The sequence below is a fragment of the Lepus europaeus genome, chromosome 14 (genome assembly GCF_033115175.1).
Source record: "Lepus europaeus isolate LE1 chromosome 14, mLepTim1.pri, whole genome shotgun sequence".
NCBI classification, from domain to species: Eukaryota; Metazoa; Chordata; class Mammalia; order Lagomorpha; family Leporidae; genus Lepus; species Lepus europaeus.
The window spans coordinates 40,553,022-40,573,036 of NC_084840.1; the positions used below are offsets into that span (position 1 = coordinate 40,553,022).

At 44.0% G+C, this 20,015-nt stretch overlaps 2 protein-coding genes across 2 annotated transcripts in view; one reads left to right on the plus strand and one right to left on the minus strand.

The window, feature by feature from the left end:
• HSPA14 (heat shock protein family A (Hsp70) member 14) overlaps window positions 1-1,037 on the minus strand; it is a 36,162-nt gene extending 35,125 nt beyond the window's left edge. The window contains exons 1-2 of the mRNA XM_062210492.1: window positions 857-1,037; window positions 38-118 (exon numbers count right to left, since the gene is read on the minus strand). Coding sequence (XP_062066476.1) covers window positions 38-118; window positions 857-913 — 138 coding nt within the window. The 5' untranslated portion in view covers window positions 914-1,037. The remainder of the gene's footprint in view (window positions 1-37; window positions 119-856) is intronic.
• A 240-nt stretch (window positions 1,038-1,277) lies between these two features.
• On the plus strand, window positions 1,278-18,668 carry CDNF (cerebral dopamine neurotrophic factor). Its single transcript, XM_062210494.1, has 4 exons — window positions 1,278-1,498; window positions 12,446-12,573; window positions 13,585-13,726; window positions 17,503-18,668. Exons 1-4 carry the CDS (start codon window positions 1,384-1,386, stop codon window positions 17,679-17,681), a joined length of 564 nt encoding a protein of 187 aa, XP_062066478.1. The 5' UTR covers window positions 1,278-1,383; the 3' UTR covers window positions 17,682-18,668.
• Window positions 18,669-20,015: the final 1,347 nt, after the last annotated feature.

The following is a 20,015-nucleotide window of genomic DNA, read 5'->3' on the forward strand; positions in this document are numbered from 1 at the left end:
AATTTTTTTCCAAGTAAAAATATGAGGGCAACAGTACCTCTTCATTGTCTGAGTAAGCAACAACAGCTGGAGTAACCCTGTCACCTGCATCGTTTGCAACCACGTCAGCCCGGCCATCCTAGAGAAAAACAAGACATTTAGAAGGCCGACATTCCATGAGCCTGCTCCCCAGGATCAACAGCCAGATCAAAGACAACAACGCTTCCATCACAACAGCAAGCTATGAGTGCACCCCCCCTTTGCCTTCTCTTCCCCACCTCCATCCCTAATGTTCCTCTCTTTCCTACAAATGAAGTAGCACTAATGCCTTTGGTTTTTCCTTACAGAGTTTACATTCAACTGCAGGAGTTCATTGTTACTGTTCCTTCGAGGAAGGCCACAGTCCTCGTCAAGCTCTCACTTCCAGAAAGGCCAAGTCTGCAGCGCACGGACGATCAACTCGCTCCACAGCGAGGCACACTTGCAGGGATCAAGAGCTCCAGTTTCAGATCGCGGCCACCCCGCCCCTCCCGGTCCAGCCCAGCGCGTCCCGATGCTCTGACGCCCCGGAGCCCGTCCACCCCCGGGAATCCTGAGACTGTGACGTCACCCTCGGACATCCCTGCGGCTCTGACGTCCCCGGGACACCTCCCGAACCCCACGTGCAGGCACATCGCCACGAGCCTCAGCGCGCAGCCGGCTCTCCACAGGAGCCGCCGGGGACGAGGCCCGGCCCACTCGGCCCTCCGCCTCCAAAGTCTTGCAGGAAGGCCACTCCAGGCCACGATACTGGGTCGGCAACACGCCGCCCCTACCCTGCAGGTGACCCTGCACCCAGAGAACCAGGTGCCGTAGCCCAGCGCCACCAGTCCCTCACCTTATAGACGGCCACACAGGCTGAAGTACAGCCCAGGTGGACTCCGATGGCCGCCATAGGGCATCAGGAGGAGCGACACCAGAAACGAGGGGTCCCTCAGTTGCCAACAGCTACCGGCCGCCAAACGGCCCCATCAGGCACCGCGGAGACTTCACGTTCCCGCCCTCCCTGTACGTCTGGTTCGCCGCGGTCTCCCTCTCGCCACCAATCAGAGTGAAGGTCCATTCCTACCCCACGAGCAGTCGGCGAATAGCATCAGCGCATCTCTCCGCGCTCTGCTGGAGCTACAGGGCGCATGCGCCGGCTGCGGCGGCGACAGGAAGAGGCTCCTTCGCCCCGCCTCTCTCCCGTGACCCTTTACGGAGAGCCAATTGAAACTCTAGGTTGAGTTTCGTCATTTGTTGTTACGACTCCGCGCAGATTCCTCCCCCTTCGGGCTCCGCTCCGCGGGGTCTTGTCGCAACCTGGGGCGGTAACCTCGGTGCTCTGGTGCGGGTGCTGTAGTTGACTACAGGTGCCGGCTCAGCATGTGGTGCGCGAGCCTAGGTGCCGTGCTGGCTTTTTGCGCTGGGCTTTGGGTCTCTAGTCCGGTGCAGGCTCAGGGCCCGGAAGCCGGGGGCCGGCCGGGGGCCGACTGTGAAGGTGAGCGGCGTGTGACCTGCTAGCATGGCTCCCGGTACCGCGCAGCCGCGCCGCTGCTGTTGGCTTTGGCTTATCCCGGCCCGCCGTAAATGACATGTCGCCCAAGAAACGCAGGCCGTGCCCCGATCGCTTTACCCAAGCCTAAGCGAAAGCTGGAGGCCAGGCCAGTGACACCTTGAGGCCATGTCCTGGTTTTGCTGTGAATATTAAATTGCCGCAATAAAAGCCGGTGGGTTTGGATTTGGGTTAGATTTTGTGCAAACGCTGCTAGACTCAGGTGACCCCGAATAGGTAGGTAGGTTTGCCGCTCCTCGAGCAGAAGACAGATTCGATGTATTTTGAGGCCACAAACTGGAAATAAAGCGTGGTGGGGCGGGCGTTTGGCTCACCGGGGTTGGGACTGCAGCCATCCCGTGTCGGAGTGATATCGGAGTGCATGGGTTCAAGTCACTGCTATCGCTTCCCGTTGCAGCTTCCTGCTAGTGCACGACCTGGGAGGCAGCAGGTGATGGCTGTAGTACCTTAGGGCCCTGCCGCGTCGGAGACCCTGGCAGTTCTGGGCACCTGGGGAATGATCCAGCAGATGGATTCGTTGACTGTCTCTCTCCTAACTCTCAAATAAAGTAACATAGCCAACAGACTATGTACAACAGACTACCTGTACAAGACTGTACAGGTAAAAGTGGGCTTTAGAAGGGAATGCCTCGCCAGGAATTCAAAAGAATGATTCCTTTCAGTTCACGGGGCCTCAGCTGCTGACTTGGAGTCACAACACCTGAGTCCAAAGTCCCATCAAGCCCACTGACTCAGGCCATTGTACCTGGCTCTTGCAAGTCTGTTAGCAAGAACAAAAGCTGTAATTAGCTCTCTTTGCATCTTATTCTTAGGCTACGGTAGCCCCTACCTCCCTGTTGCATTGAAAGAATTTAAATACATATGACATACCCTGGAGAATCTGCCTGCTTAACAGGAAGTAGTTGGCTTACCAATTATGTTGAAGGACTCAGTGAATATGGAGTGGTCAAGTCTTGGTACTTACAGTCCAGCTCTTAGGTATGAATGTATGCATGAGAGAGAATCTCATCTGCTTGTTCCTTCCCAAAATGTCTGCCATGGTGTGTGTGTGGGGGGGAGGGGGGTGAGTAGCTGGGCCAGGAGCCAGGAACTCAATCCTGGTCTCCTCCATGGGTGGCAGGGACCACAGGAGTCATCACTACTGCCTCCCAGGGTGCACATCAGCAGGAAGTTGTAATGAGGAACAGAGCCAGGACGTGAACCCAGGCACCTGGATATGAGATGTGGGCATCCTAACTGGCATCTTAAGTTGTGGGCTGGGCCCAATACTGTGGCATGGTGGGTTAAGCTGCCACCTGCAGTGCCAGCATTCCAGGTGGGCACCGGTTTGAGTCCCAGTTTTTCCACTTCCGATGCAGCTCCCTACTAATGCCCCTTGGAAAGCAGCAAAAATGACCCACATGCTTGGCCCCTGCACCCACGTGGGAAACCTAGATGGAGCTCCTGGCTCCTGGCTTCCAGCCCTGGTCATTGCAGCCATTTGGGGAGTGAGCCAGCAGCGCGTGGAAGACTTCTCTCTCTAACTTTGCCTTTCAAATAAATAAATAGACCTTTAAAAAAAAAAAAAAAAAAAGGCCGGCGCTGCTCACTAGGCTAATCCTCTGCCTGTGGCACATGCACCCCGGGTTCTAGTCCCGGTCGGGGTGCCAGCTTCTGTCCTGGTTGCCCCTCTTCCAGGCCAGCTCTCTGCTGTGGCCCAGGAGTGCAGTGGAGGATGGCCCAGGTGCTTGGGCCCTGCACCCACATGGGAGACCAGGAGGAAGCACCTGGCTCCTGGCTTCAGATTGGCGCAGCACATGGGCTGTGGTGGCCATTGGGGGTGTGAACCAACGGAAAAGGAAGACCTTTCTCTCTGTCTCTCTCTCTTTCACTAACTGCCTGTCCAAACACACACACACACACACACACACACACACACACACATATATATATATATATATATATATATATATATATATAAAGTTCTGGGCCAAATACCCACCCCTGGAGTCCAGCTTTCCTGTTATCCCTGAAGCAAATTTTTCTCCTGAAACTGAAGTATTATACTTGATGGGGTTTTTTTGAATCTTGATATAAAGATAATTTGTTTCACTGAATTACAGTTTTTGCTTAAAGGTACAATTGTGTCCTTTACATTTAAGGCAGCATTTGTTAAGGGATACGCAGTTGATGACTCTTCAGTAATTTATTTCCTGGAATTTCTACTGAACAGCATTTCAGGAGTGACAGTGAATCTGGACTGATAAAATGTGACAGTTACACTTTCCTAAACTTATCAAAGCATGACCTATTAATCTGCATGTCAGACTAACCTGTGTATGTATTTCATTTGATAAAGAGGCTGTGAAATTACAGAGGAAGGAAATAATTTGGGAACAAGGACTAGATTCCAGAACTGGCTGTATTACTGCCTGTGAGCCCTTTTATTGCTTTCACAACATAAAAGATTGAACTGCTGTGTCATATGTATTCTACAGCAAAGCTAAAATGATGGCTCATGGGCTGCCTTGGATATATTGGTGTATTTTGTTAAATTAACATGTATTTCAGAAAAATTTAATCAGCTGTATTGTAAAACTGGGAGATTTCATGTAAAAAAAAAAAAAACATATCTAGCTTTCTTGAAAGCTAGATAACTTGGCAAGCTGGTCCATAGTCATATAGTGAGAGTTGGGCATGCCTGCTCTTTATAGAAAGGGCATTTGTTACCAGCTACTGAAATGAACTCTGAACCTGGGTTGTGCTCTTAGTAGTTATCACTGGGGTCACTTTTTCTGTTCTCCAGGATCCCCCACCCCCCCAGACTCAAATTGCTTTACTCATTTTACTTGCTTAGATCCTATGGATATTAAGTCTGTGAACCCTGTGTTAGCTAAGGTAAAGCTTACTGGGAAAATTTAAGTATTTCCTCATCTCTTTAAAAGGATTATATTATGGAGCTATTTTTATGAACTTTTTATTTTGAAATACAGATTCACTTTTGAGAGTGTTTTAATAAGCAAAAAAACAGCATAAATGAATATAGTGGTATAAGCTTATTTTAGCAATAAATACATGCCAGAAACCAATCTTTTTCTATCTTTTTTGGGTGATTTATAATGAGGCTGTTTTCATTATGAAAGGCCAAGGAATGTATTTCCATCTTGACTTCTCTGTGGCATGTGACACAACTGTCTCCTTTCCTTTTGGAAAATTTCTTCCACTGATGGCTGGGATGCTGATTTTCCCCTTGCCTTTGCTTATCATCTCTGTGCCATTTGTTCAAAGTATTTATGTTGCCTGTAATCTCCTAGCCGTGGCTTAGATATTAGAATTTTTCAGGGTTCTGCCCTCTGCTTTTCTCTATTCTCAGTCTACATACTCTTATGTGCAATTAAAATGCACCTACCTACATTCTGGTAAATCTCCAACCTTTTTTCAAGATTTATTTATTTGAAAGAGCTAGAGAGGGAATCTTACATCTGCTGCTTCACTCCCCAAATGGCTGCCATGGCTGAAGCCGGACTGATCCGAAGTCAGGAGGCCAGGAGCTTCTTCCCGGTCTCCCAAGAGGGTAGCAGAGTCCCAAACACTTGAACCGTCTACCACTGCTTTCCCAGACCATTAGCAGGGAGCTGGATCAGAACTGGAGTGGCCAGGACTTAAACTGTCTCCCATATGGGTTGTCTGCATTACAGTCAGTGACTTTACTTGCTATACCACAGTCCTGGCCCTGATAAGTAAATCTTAAAAAAAAAAAAAAAAATCCACTTTCCATGAACTTTTTAAAGTACTTAGTACTTTAGACTCAACAGAGTCCTCCATTCTGACTGTCCAGACCTGTTGTTGAGCTTACTGTGTCAGCACAGGTCATTTACTGGGCAGTTAGCTTCCGTTCTTGACCATTTCTCCCTACCCCTAACAGCCAACCAATCACTGCGTCCGTTGAGTCTGCATCCTGGCTGGTCTCCTTTCTGCTTCCCCAGGTCCAGTGTCTCGTGACAGGCCTTTGCCATTTTTACCTTCCTGTTGTCACAACACCATCCTTCTGGCACCTTCTTATTCTTTCTAGTCTCTTGGCAGGGTAATAATTTAGTTACTGAAGTCATGGAAACATGCATCTTGGTCAATAGGGTTAATAGGTAGGAGGCATTGTGACACTGGATTTCCTTTATAGGGGGAAAAGAAATAGAGGTCACAAGATTTTGATGGGTTCATTCTTACTTGTAGCATTGACCATTATAGCAGGTGTCTTCTCATTGTTGATATATTTGCTAATTAAGCTCAATAAAATACATTCTCGGAGACATTGTTCACACTCAGTGGCAATTATTGATTTTTACATTGTTTATTTGAGAGGCAGAGAGAGAGAGAGCATGCACAAGAGGGTGTTCCCTTTTGCTTATTCACTCCCTAAATGCCCACAATGGCTGGGCTTGGCTAGGCCTAAGCCAGAAGCAGGGAACTCAGTCCAGTTGTCCCATCTGGGTGGCAGGAGCCCAATTACTTGAACCTTCACTGCTTCCCCCCAGGGTCTATATTAGCAAGAAGCTCAAATCAGGAGCTGCAGCTGGAAGTTAAACCCAGGCATTTAAAAGTTCTTTAAATTTGTTTTCTTTTTTTTTTTAAAGATTTTATTTATTTATTTGAAAGGCAGAGGCAGAGAGCGAGCGAGAGATCTTCCATCTGTTGATTCACTCCCCAGATGACCACAACAGCCAGAGCTGCACCAATCTAAAGCCAGGAGCCAGGAGCCTCTTCTGGGTGTCCCACATGGGTGCAGAGGCCCAAGGACTTGGACCATCTTTTACTGCTTTCCCAGGCCATAACAGAGAGCTGGACTGGAAGTGGAGCAGCTGGGACTCGAGCCAGCACCCGTATGGGATGCCAGCATTACAGGTGGCAACTTTACACACTACACCACAGCACCGGCCCCTAAATTTGTTTTAGACACACACATCCCCACACTCACATGTAGAGACAGACAAGTATCAGTAACATTAACAGAACTGATCAGTTAGACATCTCTTTGTGACACTTTCTTCATTTCACTCGCCCTTTGTTCTCATCCCACCTTACTGGCTGATCCTTTCAGTCTCTGGTTCTTTTCCATCTTCTCAGTTTCTCAACACTGGAGTTTCACAAGTCTTTTCAGTTTCTCACCTAACTCTGTGGTCTCATCTCGTGGATACCGTTTGAATGTTTGTGACTTGCAAATTTATCTGTGCCTCCTAGAGTTTACCCCTGATCTCTACATTTACATTCATTTATCCAGCTGCCTTCTCACTGTTTCCAGTTGGATGTTGTGTTGGGGTTCTCCAGAGAATCAGAACCAATAGGCAATAGACTAGACAGATAGATAGATAGACAGACAGATAGACAGACAGGCAACTCTCCACTTATGCTAGGGTTATGCCCTAATAAGCACGTCGTAAATGAAAACACAACAAGTTGAGAACAGATTGAATGTACCTAACCTACAGAATGTCATACCTTACCAACACAGTGACACTGAAGGGTGTCAGCTGTTTCCCCATATGACCACAGAGCTGACTGGGAGCTGTGTCTCTGCCACTGTCCAGCATCAGGTGGGGGATTGGAACACATTTCCCTTGTCCAGGGAAAGATCCAAATTCAAGATTGAAAGTACAGTTTTACTGAATGGGCATTGCTTTTGCAATTTTTTTCATACAGTCCAAAAGTCATAAATTGAACCATCTTAAGTATGGAGCCATATTTAAGGAGAAATTTATAACAAGGAATTGGCTCACATAATTATGAAGGCTGGAAAGCCCAAAACTGCAGTGTGGGCCAGCAGGATGGAGATCCAGGAGAGCTGATGGTACAGATGGAGTCTGCAGGCCATCTGCTGGAGAGTGCCTTGCTAACCAGGGAGGCTGGTCTATTTTATTCTATTCAAACCGTCAACTGACTAGATGAGTCTGTCCCTCTCTCTCTCTCTCCCTCCCTTCCTCCCTCCCTCCTCCCTCTCTCTCTATTTTATTTTATTTTATTTATTTATTTGACAGGCAGAGTTATAGACAGTGAGAGAGAGAGAGAGACAGAAACAGAGAGACAGGTCTTCCATTGGTTCACTCCCCAAATGGCCACCACAGCTGGCACTATGCCAATCCAAAGCCAGGAACCAGGTGCGTCTTGCTGGTCTCCCATGCAGGTGCAGGGGCCTAAGCACTTGGGCCATCCTCCACTGCCATCCCCGGCCACAGCAGAGAGCTGGACTGGAAGAGGAGCAGCTGGGACTAGAACTGGCGCCCATATGGGATGCTGGTACCGCAGGCGGAGGATTATCAAACCAAGTGACTTTGTTCTCTTCATTGCTGAATCTTTTTTTTTTTTTTTTTTTTTGACAGAGTGGACAGTGAGAGAGAGAGAGACAGAGAGAAAGGTCTTCCTTTTGCCTTTGGTTCACCCTCCAATGGCTGCCGCGGCCGGCGCGCCGCGGCCAGTGCACCACACTAATCCGAAGGCAGGACCCAGGTGCTTCTCCTGGTCTCCTATGGGGTGCGGGGCCCAAGCACTTGGGCCATCCTCCACTGCCTTCCCGGGCCATAGCAGAGAGCTGGCCTGGAAGAGGGGCAACCGGGACAGAATCCGGTGCTCCGACCGGAACTAGAACCCGGTGTGCTAGCGCCACAAGGCGGAGGATTAGCCTATTGAGCTGCGGTGCCGGCCTATATCACTGAATCTTAAGAACCTAGAATACCATCTTGCACGTGCTCAGTATTTTTTAAAAATGTGAATGACAGTGTAGTCTACTGACTGTTCTCTTCCTATTAATAGAATTGGAAATTAATATATATGACCTCAGCCTCCAAAGACCAGTCCTCCTTCTGAAAACAACTAAAAACACTAGATAAAACGAAAATAGTTGTATAACTTAGAAGGCATATTCAGGAACCAGAGACAGAGTTAGGAACAGGAGCCAAAAGAGTAGCAGGAGTGCTGTACCTGGCTTTGTCTTGAGAGCATTTGACAGCCAGGTGATCTGAACTTTGGTTTTTGTGGCTTTGACAAGATTAAGAGAGAAAAAAACCATGGCTGTGGTTTGGATATGGTTTGAGTGTGTGGCCCAAGGCTTCACATATTGAAATTTAAACCACCTGGTGAGCTATTCAGAGGGTAAACACTTCGTTCAGATAGGATAGTTAGAGGTGGGACTTTCACTGGGATTAGGTAAGGCCATTGGGATGGAGTTTTCCTGATTGAATTTCTGGTGGCTTTATAAGAAGAGGAAAAGAAACCAGAAGCACAAATGTTCCTGTGTGCTTTCCCTTCTCTTGCCTGGTGATGCCCTGTGCCACTTTGGAGAAGCCAGTGATGAGGCCATCAACTCTTGTCCTTGGATCTCCAGAACTGGGAGCCAAAACGAAATTCTTTTATTTAAATAATAGCCTGCCTTAGGTATTTTGTTACCGTGACACAAAATGGACTACCACAAAGACACATCTTTTGTGTTCCCGGGTTAGGAATGGAATAGTAGCTCCCCTCCCCAACCCCCCATTAAATTAGAGCCCCAAAGTTCTTCCCTCATTATAAAGGGTGAACTGGATATAACAGCAACTTATTTCCATCTAGGAATTGCATAACTTGAACTTTTCTTGAGTAAAGGGGAAAACAAAAATGTTCATTGATAACTCATAATTATAAGCTAGCCCATATATGGATGAAAGACTAAATTTACACTACTTAGATAATTTGAGACATCTCAAACTGAAAATTTAATTTGAGGTGATTTTAAGTGGCTGGTACCCTCAGGTGTCAGCAAATGTCAGTCTTACCTACAGGAACTCATGTTCATCCTAATCCTCAAATAATTCGTCCACATAAAAATTCTAGAAATATAACTACCACTCAGAAAATTAATGAACCTATAGGCAAGAAGAACACCATAAGTGACAGCCAGTTGAGTCGAGAGACAGAAGCAGCATAGGGCAAGGCCTTCAAGTATTGGAATTACCATGCAAAGAAGATAAGGTATGTTTTTTATTATTTAAAGAAAAGGTTGAAAATATGAATAAAGAGCAAGAGACTATTAAGAATGTCCAAGCATATTTCAAAAGAGCCAAATAAACATCTATAGCTAAAAATTGATAAGATCAACAGAAAATTAAATACAGTTGAGGAGAGAATTATTTTAGGAGAGCTAAACAAATTAAGAATGAATCACTGAGAAATTAAGAGATAAAAGTAGAGAGATGAAGATTCAATGAAGATAAAGCTGGATTTCCAGGAGCAGAGAAAGGATGGCACACACACACACACAAAAAAGATAGTAGCTAATTTTTCAAAACTGATGAAACCTATCTATAGATTTGGAAGTCCAATATATTCTAAATAGAGTAAATAGAAATAATTCCACATCTGATCACATCATGGGCACCAGTTTGAGTCCCAATTCTCCACTTCCAATCCAGCTCTCCGCAATGTGCCTGGAAAAGCAGCAGAAGATGACCCACGTACTTGGGCCCCTGCCACCCACATGGGAGACCAGAAGAAACTCCTGGCTCCTGGCTTCAGACCAGTCACTCAGTTCCTCACACACATTCTCCTTCTCTCTCTGTAGCTCTGCCTTTCAAATAAATAAACAAATCTTTAAAACAAATAAATAAAAATTTGTAATTTTTCTAATCATTTCTTGCTAATGAATACATTTGAAAGTCAAAGCTACAAAGAGGGAGACACACACACACACACACAGAGGGGGAGAGAGAGAGAGAGAGGTCTTCCATCTGCTGGTTCATCCCATAAACGGCTACAACGGCCCAAGCTGCACTGATCTGAAGCCAGGAGCCTGGAGCAGCACTGATCAGAAAGGGTGAGCCAGGAACCCCCTTCCAGGTCTCCCATGTAGGTGCATGGGCCTAAGCACTTGGGGCCATCCTGTACTGCCTTCCCAGGCCATAACAGAGAGCTGGATCAGAAGTGCAGCAGCCAGGACTTGAACTGGCACCCATAAGGGATGTCGGCGCTTCAGGCAGCTATGCCACTGCACCACCCCAAATAATTCACTTTGTGAGTAGTCATGACTTTGGTCATCCCTAATATTTCATAAAACTGAACAAGTGTTGGGTTAGCATTTGCCTAGCATATCCTTTTGTTTTTAAAGCCCTTCACCTGTTGTTACTGCTGTTGCTTTTCCAACCCCTTTCTGTGGCATTAAAAATCAACACATTGCTTCTATTGTGGTCAAAACACACACACAAGCTACCATCTTAGCCATTTGTAAGAGTGCAGTTCCATGGTATCAAGGCTGTTCACACTGTTCTGCGACCAGCACTGCCAACCGTCTTCCCAGCTCTTTTCATCCTCTCAGGCAGAAACTCTACCCTCCCCCAGCCCCTGGAGACCACCACTCTACTTTCTGTCTGGAGACGTGACTCTGCTAGGTATCTCATAGGAGTGAAATTGGTCTTTCTGTCACTGGGTTTCCTCCAGCCATCCCTGTGTGACCTTATACTTTTATGTCTCTTACCCACAGTATATAGATTATTAAAGGTTCTGATCTGAAAAATCTTGTTACATGATTGCAAGTTTAATGTACTTACACATACTGCAATTAATTATATATTTGAATTATTTCTATCAATTTTTTATTTTTAAAAAAATTATACTTTTTCTGTTTTTTTCTCTTTCCTGCTTCCTTTCTCTCTGTACTGATACTGACTTACCAGTAATCTTTTTTTAGTTACCCTTACATTTTAGCATGCATAATTAAATATAAATGAATGTTTTAACAATATTTCTGTATCGTCTTCCTGGATAATGAGAGAGCCTAGGAAGTTTAATTTGAATTTTCCTTTATTTGTCATCTTATGTGTTATGATTTTATTGCACTTAGGTTTTGGGTTATGTTTACAACAATATGCTCACTATTTTTGTTTGTATTGTCTATCTTTATTCAGATATTCTCACATTTGCCATTTTCTTTTCTCATCATTACTTTTTTTTTCAAGATTTATTTATTATTTGAAATTTAGAGTTGCAGAGAGGCAGAGGTAGAGAGAGAGGTCTTCCATTAGCTGGTTTACTCCCCAGATGGCCCGCAACAGCCAGAGCTGGGCCAATCCAAAGCCAGGAGCTTCCGCTGGGTCTCCCACACAGGTGCAGGGGCCCAAGGACCTGTGCCATCTTCTACTACTTTCCCAGGCCATAGCAGAGAGCTGGATCAGAAGTGGAGCAGCAAATCAATGCCAATATGAGATGCTGGCACTGTAGGTGGCAGCTTTAGCTGCTGTGCAAGCGCTGGCCCCCTCATCATTTGCTTCTTACAACTTGGTCCTCATCTCTGGATTCCACCTCGTTCCACAGGTTCACCCTGTAGTAGTTCTCCCATAGTGCTTTGTCTAAAGTGCTCAGTAAATGTTTATTACGTGGATAAATGACTTTAATCAAATGAGTATAGTTTAAACAACTTCAAGAATCTACTTTGTGTAGATGGCTTTATCAGATAGGTAGATAAGACACTTGGCCACAGAGGCACAAGGGACAGAGCATGTTACCTGGTTTTAGTTAGTACTAAAGGACTTCATTCAAGAAAGTTCTTCACATTTTTCTCTGTGCTTAAAACTAGGCTATGCCATCAAATCCTATAGAAAGCTATGATTTTTCTTTTTGCTGAGCCAACTTTTGTGGAAAATTCCCATACTGGTTGGAATTTGTTTCCATAATTGATAAATAAAACTTAAATTTTCACTGCATTTGAGGCCCAGTACTAAACTGATAGCAACAGGTCTGAAATCATTTTTACGTGGAATTTGAACCCATTTTCACAATGCTTTGAATCATAACTATTTTATTTGGTGAGTAGGCCACGTATATAAGTGTGATTGTGATTTGCTTGTGTATAAAGACATGTTTCTTTATTCCTTCTAGTATGCAAGGAATTCTTGGATCGATTCTACAACTCCTTGATAGCCAGAGGAGTTCATTTTTCACTGGAGATCATAGAAAAAGAGTTGATCAGCTTTTGCTTGGATGCCAAAGGAAAAGAAAACCGCCTGGTATGGTCAGTTTTCACCTGTCATTTTTCCTGTGTGCTTAAAGACAATTGCTCATTGTTTCATTTCTCCTCTTGGACCTAATAGCCTCTCACTCACAGGCTCCCCTCCAGCATGTTCTTTGGGGACAGCAACCAGAAAGTCGATTTTCCAGTGAAACATAGTCCTGCGAGTTTTCACCCAATTTCATTTGGATTTCTGAGTAAACTAAAGGCAACCAATTCCATCTTTTCTTCAATTATAAAATGGAATTCCTAATGAGAATTAGCTGTGCTAGGCGTGGGAAGACTTTCAATTTCCTACCAGAACAATGAGTCAAACCTATCAGAACATTTTATACTATTATTTATTTGTAATTAATGAGTGTTTGTTTTCTTGTAACAGCACTTGTATTATGCTTCTTGGGTATACACATCCACTTGTTTCTTACATCACTAAGGACATTTTTCAGGCCAATTCCTTTTTGCTTAAAATGGTCACTTTGAATTTGTCAGCTCAATCTGCATTGCTGATGACTCACCATTGATATATTGTTGGAACTCTGGTCATTTATTTATGCCATTACATTTTATTTTTTAATGTAAATTCCTTAAATCGGGTAGCTTGAGAGGTAGTGTGAATATTGCGTAATGGAATGGGGCATGGATTTTATAATTCTATCTCTCCTTGCTGTCTGGGCAACCTTCATTTAGTTGGCTTGGGTGTTAAACAGAGATATTAATAGTAGTTACTTCACAGGATTGTTGTGAACATTAAACAAGTTACTACCTTTAAAGCACTGAGAAGAGCACCTGCACAGAGAAAACAGTGTTAGCGCTTCTCATTAGCTTTTTAACACCAGGTGAAATAGAGGGCACTTCTAATTAGCATCATCACAAGAAGGCAGTCATTTGTTTCTGCTGTCTGGACTGTGAAGACTAGGTTAATCTCTTTCTCCCCTCTCCATACTAGCTTCTTTTTTGTTTGTTTGTTTTGCATTATCTGGGATGCTACATTCTCTTGGTTTTCCTTCAGTGCTATTACCTAGGAGCCACAAAGGATGCTGCCACAAAGATCCTAAGTGAAGTCACTCGCCCAATGAGTGTGCATATGCCCGCAGTGAAGATCTGTGAGAAACTGAAGAAGATGGACAGCCAGATCTGTGAGCTGAAATATGGTATAGCAAAGCCACATATTTTCCCCAGTATGTCGCTGAGCCATGAAACACAGGGCCGCGTTTTCTAAAATGTCATTGTTAGAAGGAAAGGCTGCTGGGCTGATGAATGATGCCTAGAGCCACCTGAGCTTCACGGAGGGAAGAGAAATAAACAGTACTGGCAAATCAGCTCCTGGTTAAAACTGCAACCCAAATAGCAAAGTTTGAGCTCCTATGTTACTAAGGTAATGTCAGCTATGTATGTCAAAGAAAATAAATAAGAAATTATTTAAAATATCAGAACATAAGGAGAGCAGCTACAATTTAGCTTTAGTGACCTAATAAAACAAAACCTATTAAAACAAAAGTTGCATCTATTCAAAGATGATACAAAAATGTTGATGCTGGAAATGTTACCATACCTTTCTTTTTAGGCACCTCTATACTGTCAGTTTTAAATGACAGGAAACAGGTTATTTACATCAAGTCAAGTTTTGCCTGATGAAATAACTTATCAAGGGGTGCCTAAAATAAATAGAAATGAAAGAAAGTTGATGTTCTATTTAAAACATTACGTTTGGCCTTCTAAATTTTACATAGATACATCTATTCTTATACTGAGGATTTGTAACTAGCCCAGCCTCTGGGATAAATTGGTAAGTAAAAAAGGCTGGAAGACTCCACCCTCTGCCTGTCCTAACACCTGAAATTCCTCCAGTAGAGACTCATTTCTTCTGCTTAAATCATTGTTTCATGTTACATACCAAGTATAGTATTACAAACTGTCTTTAGCATTCAACTCTGAATTATTTCAGTCTAGTTTTTTAGCACAGCTGTGTAGTATGCCTATGCACCGCAGCTTCAAAGCTAGCTTTAAATAGCTTTCAGGTTGGAAGGTACCAAAGATAACCTGTTTTTCAATTTCCAAGGCAGACCCTACCTTCCAGGGTAGTTATTATGGACAGGTATCCTTTTTATTGGGAGGCAGAGATCACTGAGTTCACATAAACAGCATTCACAAAAGGGACACGCCTGTGCTGACTCTTTCATTCACACATTTATTTTGCATAACTTTTCCTACATGAAGAAGATCTTACAGAGCTCCCAGATAATAGAAAAATCAGATATGACTGAGAAGAAATGAAGGTTTCGGTGAGGCTGGCTGTTAGAAGTCCTTGGGCAGCCGCGAACCAACTGTAGCTTTTGTGTTGAACTTCTCTTTGCAGTTTCAGGGTGGCCACAGAGGGCCCCCCCACCTTTTTTTTTTTTTAAAGATTTATTTATTTATTTATTTGAAAGTCAGAGTTACAGAGAGGCAGAGAGAGAGAGAGAGAGAGAGAGAGAGAGAGAGGTCTTCCATCTGCTGGTTCACTCCCCAGATGGCTGCAACAGCTGAAGCTGTGCTAATTCGAAGCCAGGAGACAGGAGCTTCTTCCAGGTCTCCCACGTGGGTGCAGGGGCCCAAGGACTTGGGTCATCTTCTACTGCTTTTCCAGACCACAGCCGAGTGCTGGATCCGAAGTGGAGCAGCCGGGACTCGAACCATATGGTATGACCATATGGTATGCCAGAGCTGCAGGCGGCGGCTTTACCTGCTATGCCACAGCACTGACCCTGGGTTTCCCCTTTTTAAAAATGTGTACCAGCTACCAAGTTCTCTAGAAAAATCCAGCTGCTGACACTGACAGAAAAGTATTTTTCTCCTCAACCACTTATTTTGAGTAGATCAATAGTTCAAATTTCTTCTTCCCTGCTTATTTTGGTGGGAAAGATGAGAGCCAACACATGTTGGAGATTCATTATTTGGGCTATGAAAGTGTCTACTTTTAAAGGTACCCTGAGGAGTCAGCCATGAAATTAATAAGCAAGGTAAGTGTAGAGTTAGAGCATGTTCTCTGTGAAGACAGTGACATTTGGCTCTTCATTTGAAAGACTGTTCTGTTAATTTTCTTTTTTAGAAGGGTGAAGATCCCTGTAACATTTTAAGTGTTTGTTCTCTGGAACACAGGGTGTAGCTGACCATCCCAATAAAAAAAAAGCTTTAGAAGACAATTTTGAAATTTGAACACATTGGAACTTTTTGACAAATCATTTGAGAACTGTTGAGTTTAGAATATTTGCATGTGGTATGTTGTTTTACATAGGGAAACAAGGAAAGGATTTTAAATGAGAAGTCAAGCTGTAAAAGTCCTAGGCTGTCACTAACAAAAAAATCAACTTAAATATTGTAAACTCACATGGCAGTGGGGGAAGGACAATGGAGATTTTCCTTTGAAAGAGGAAAATTACCTCTTTCTGTTAGAGAAATTATAGTCATCATTACATTATAAATGGCCTTATTGTTTTTCTAATTTTGGACTTGTCAATAGAAATCTTAATATTTTCTGCAGAGAATCTGTAAGCAGGGAAACAGTAATCTTGCTAGAATAGTTGTTAGTGACAAGTGTCATTGGGACCAATGGCAAGAGCTAGGTTGGCTGGCACTGAAGCACTAGCATTGGAGAAGGGTTGGGATAATTTGGTAATAAAAGCGGGGGCAGGGCATCAGGTGAGCTTAAACAGAGATCCAAAATAATTAAGGCTCAGTGGAAAAGCTCCTAATTTTATTATGTTTGGATTTCTTTACATGCTTATTGAAAATCCAAGAGTGGTTTTTTTTTTGCTTGTTTGTTTGTTTGTTTTTTGACAGGCAGAGTGGACAGTGAGAGAGACAGAGAGAAAGCTCTTCCTTTTTCTGTTGGTTCACCCTCCAATGGCCGCTTCGGCCAGCGCGCTGAGGCCAGTGCACTGCGCTGATCCGAAGCCAGGAGCCAGGTGCTTCTCCTGGTCTCCCATGGGGTGCAGGGCCCAAGCACTTGGACCATCCTCCACTGCACTCCCGGGCCACAGCAGAGAGCTGGCCTGGAAGAGGTGCAACCGGGACAGTCCAACTGGAACTAGAACCCGGGGTGCCAGCACCGCAGGCGGAGGATTAGCCTATTGAGCCGTGGCGCCGGCCCCAAGAGTGTTTTGTAATGTGTTTTCTCATCTGTCTTACTGAAGACGGTCCTATGGGCAAAAGTGAACCGTAACCTGCTGGTTAACTATGATTTATGGCTTTTAGTTGGCCACAATCATGGCCCTCCAAAGGCACAGCTTTTTATGGATTTCCTTCCTTTTACTTTAGGAGCACAATTAGGATGTGGTGCTAGTTGCTTTAATAATGCTGATCTTGTGAATCCTTGGGGTGGTAGTACACTCAAGCAAATAAGATCCCTGGGAAAGAAAGTTGAATAGAACACAAATTATTCTGATAGCTTGGTAAAGTTGTCTTTTGGTATCCCATGGGAGATTGGTTCCAGGCTACTCCAATCTGTAGATGCTTAAGTTTCTTATATAAAATGGTGCATATCTGCATTTAACCTAGGCACTTCCTTGCACATACTTCAAATCTTCTGTAGTTGACTTCCAGGACCTAATACAATGTAAATACTATGCAAATATCTGTCATTCTGCATTGTTTAGGGAATGATGAGAACAAAGTCTGTACACATTCAGGACAGAGGCAATGTTTCTATCTGAATATTTTTGACCTATGGTTGATTGAATCTGCAGATATGGAATCCACAGATATGGAGGGCTGGCTGTATATGTCACATTTTCTTTATGGTATATTTTGGTTTCCATGGAAATTAAAACCATTCCCCACTTTGGACCATAGGTCAGCATTGAGATAAGCAATACCATATGCTTCTTGAAGTGTTTCATAGGGTTTTATGATTTAATTTTTTTCAATTATGCTCTTTTTTGGCATTTAGAAAAGAAATTGGACTTGGCATCAGCTGACCTGTGGAAGATGAGAGTAGCAGAACTGAAACAGATACTGCGGAGCTGGGGGGAAGAGTGCAGGGCTTGTGCAGAGAAAACTGACTATGTGAATCTGATCAAAGAACTGGCCCCCAAGTATGCAGCGATGCACCCTCAAACAGAACTCTGACCATGGACACCAGCACCCATCAGCCGTACTTAGAGAAAAATGACTCTCTGGGATATGGACATGCTGGTTAAGGACGCCTGGGAATTGCACTGTTTGGTCTTATAGTTTTTGTCTCGATATTATACCTCAGAATTTTGGTAGTTGTGTTGATGAGTAAAACTTCCAGTGTTGCATTGTACATTTGTAGTGCACCAAAACCTCCAAGTGCCTTCTAAAGTAGGGGAAAGTGAGCTACTAAGACTGATGGAATAAGATGGTTCTAAGAAGCAAAGAAGGCTTCTCTCCATGCACAACTTGTTTTTTATTAAATATATTGGACTAGGACAAAAGAAACAACGTTTAGCTTACCTAATGCAGACTTCAACCCTAAACAATAATTTAGCATGTTTAAATGTTTTTTTAGAGTAAACTTCGTATTTTCAACTGCAAATCACTATACATTCTAGCTCTCTTCTTTCCTAAGACTTTAAATTTTGTAACTCTTGTAAGTATCACTGATGTTTTGGCAGATTTTGTTGATATTCAGATTGCTAAGTTGATGAAGCTCAAGGTCTTTTTCATTTTTCTCTTGCACATATCAGACAAGCTTGTCATAGACAAAGCATATTAAGAGCATCTGCAGGCAGCATGGAACTTTATGGTTCGTAACCATATTTTATCAACTTTAAATTGTAAAATCATTTTTAGTTCTATTTTCCAGCCACATAAGATAAAGAAACTAAGGTAGGAATACTTATCTTTGGGCCGGCTCTGTGGTATAGAGGACTAAGCTTCTACCTGTGGCACTGGTTCAAGTCCTGGCTGCTCCTCTTCTGATCCAGCTCTCTGCTGTGGCCTGGGAAAGCAGTAGAAGATGGCCCAAGTCCTTGGGCCCTTGCACCTGCATGGGAGACCTGGACGGAGATCCTGGCTTCAGATGGGCTCTGCTCTGGCCATTGTGGCCATCTGGGGAGTGAACCAGCAGATGGAAGACCTTTCTTTCTGTTTCTCCCTCTCTCTGTAACTCTACCTCTCAAATAAATAAATAAAATCTTAAAAAAAGAAATGCTTATCTTTGTACATGGAGGTGGGGAATGACAGAGGAACAGTGTTCCCATGGAACCTTCTGGGGTGATGGCAATGTCCTGTACCTTGACTAGAGTGGTGGTTATATGGATGACCACCACTGTCAAACTCATCCAGTGGTAGAGTTAAGATCTAGACATATTGTTGTATGTAAATTACATGTAAGAGAACTGCTATAGAATCATTATTTGAAAATCAACTAAAATTAATTGATGCAAATACACTGTCAAGAATTGCGTTGACTGACAGTCCCAATGACGGGTAAGATCCCCTGGGAGACAACCTAAGACAGGCACAGCTGTGTACGGAGACCACATGGAAACGGGGTCAACAATGGTATGGCCAAGAATCATGCCTCCCGTTGCTCAAAAATAAACGAAAAGGGAGAAATGTGGTGGAATGAGAAGGCCATGCCAAGGTGGCCACTGGCAAGTGAGTGTCAGTTACTCAGGAATGGCTTTGAAACCCACCTGGCAACGAGCCTGCCTGGCAACAGGCTGTGATTGGTTGGGGCATAGACCGCCCCTTGACCAGATTGGCTGGTCTTGGCTATATAAGATGTAGTTCCAACTGTAATAAACGAGTCCGCAGGCTGCTCGCCTCAAGCCTGCTTTCACCTGACTCCCGGGGTCTATGTGGTGACTCCGCACCTCTTGCCCCCACCACGCTCCTCCTCTCAGAAACGAATCCACTGCAACATTGTTGAGAAATCAACGGCAACATCTGTAGAGGAGAAATTTTCCAGACAAAGTATATATTGAAAGTGGAGTTTTCACTTTTAAATACTGCAGAGGTAGAATTTTCAGCTGGGCAGTTCAGATGTAACCAAATTTGTCAGAGAATTGATGTTTCTTAAGAAGATATGTTGTATATTATGTAACTAAAAATAATAATAAAAATATTTGGTGTACTGAATGGCCAAAAGTGATGATTGCTTCTGGATTCTGGCAGCTTAATCATCACGTGTAATGCATCTACTTTATTTTTATTTATTTTTAAGATTTATTTATTTATTTGAAAGTCAGAGTTACACAAAGAGAGAAGGAGAGGCAGAGAGAAAGAGGCCTTCCGCCTGCTAGTTCACTCCCCACATGGCCGCGATGGCCGGAGCTGGGACGATCCAAAGCCAGCAACCAGGAGCTTTTTCTGGGTCTCCCATGTGGGTGTAGGGCCCAAACACTTGGGCCATCTTCCATTGCTTTCCCAGGCCATAGCAGAGAGCGGGGCTGAAAGAGGAGCAACTGGGACAGAATCTGGCATCCCAATCGG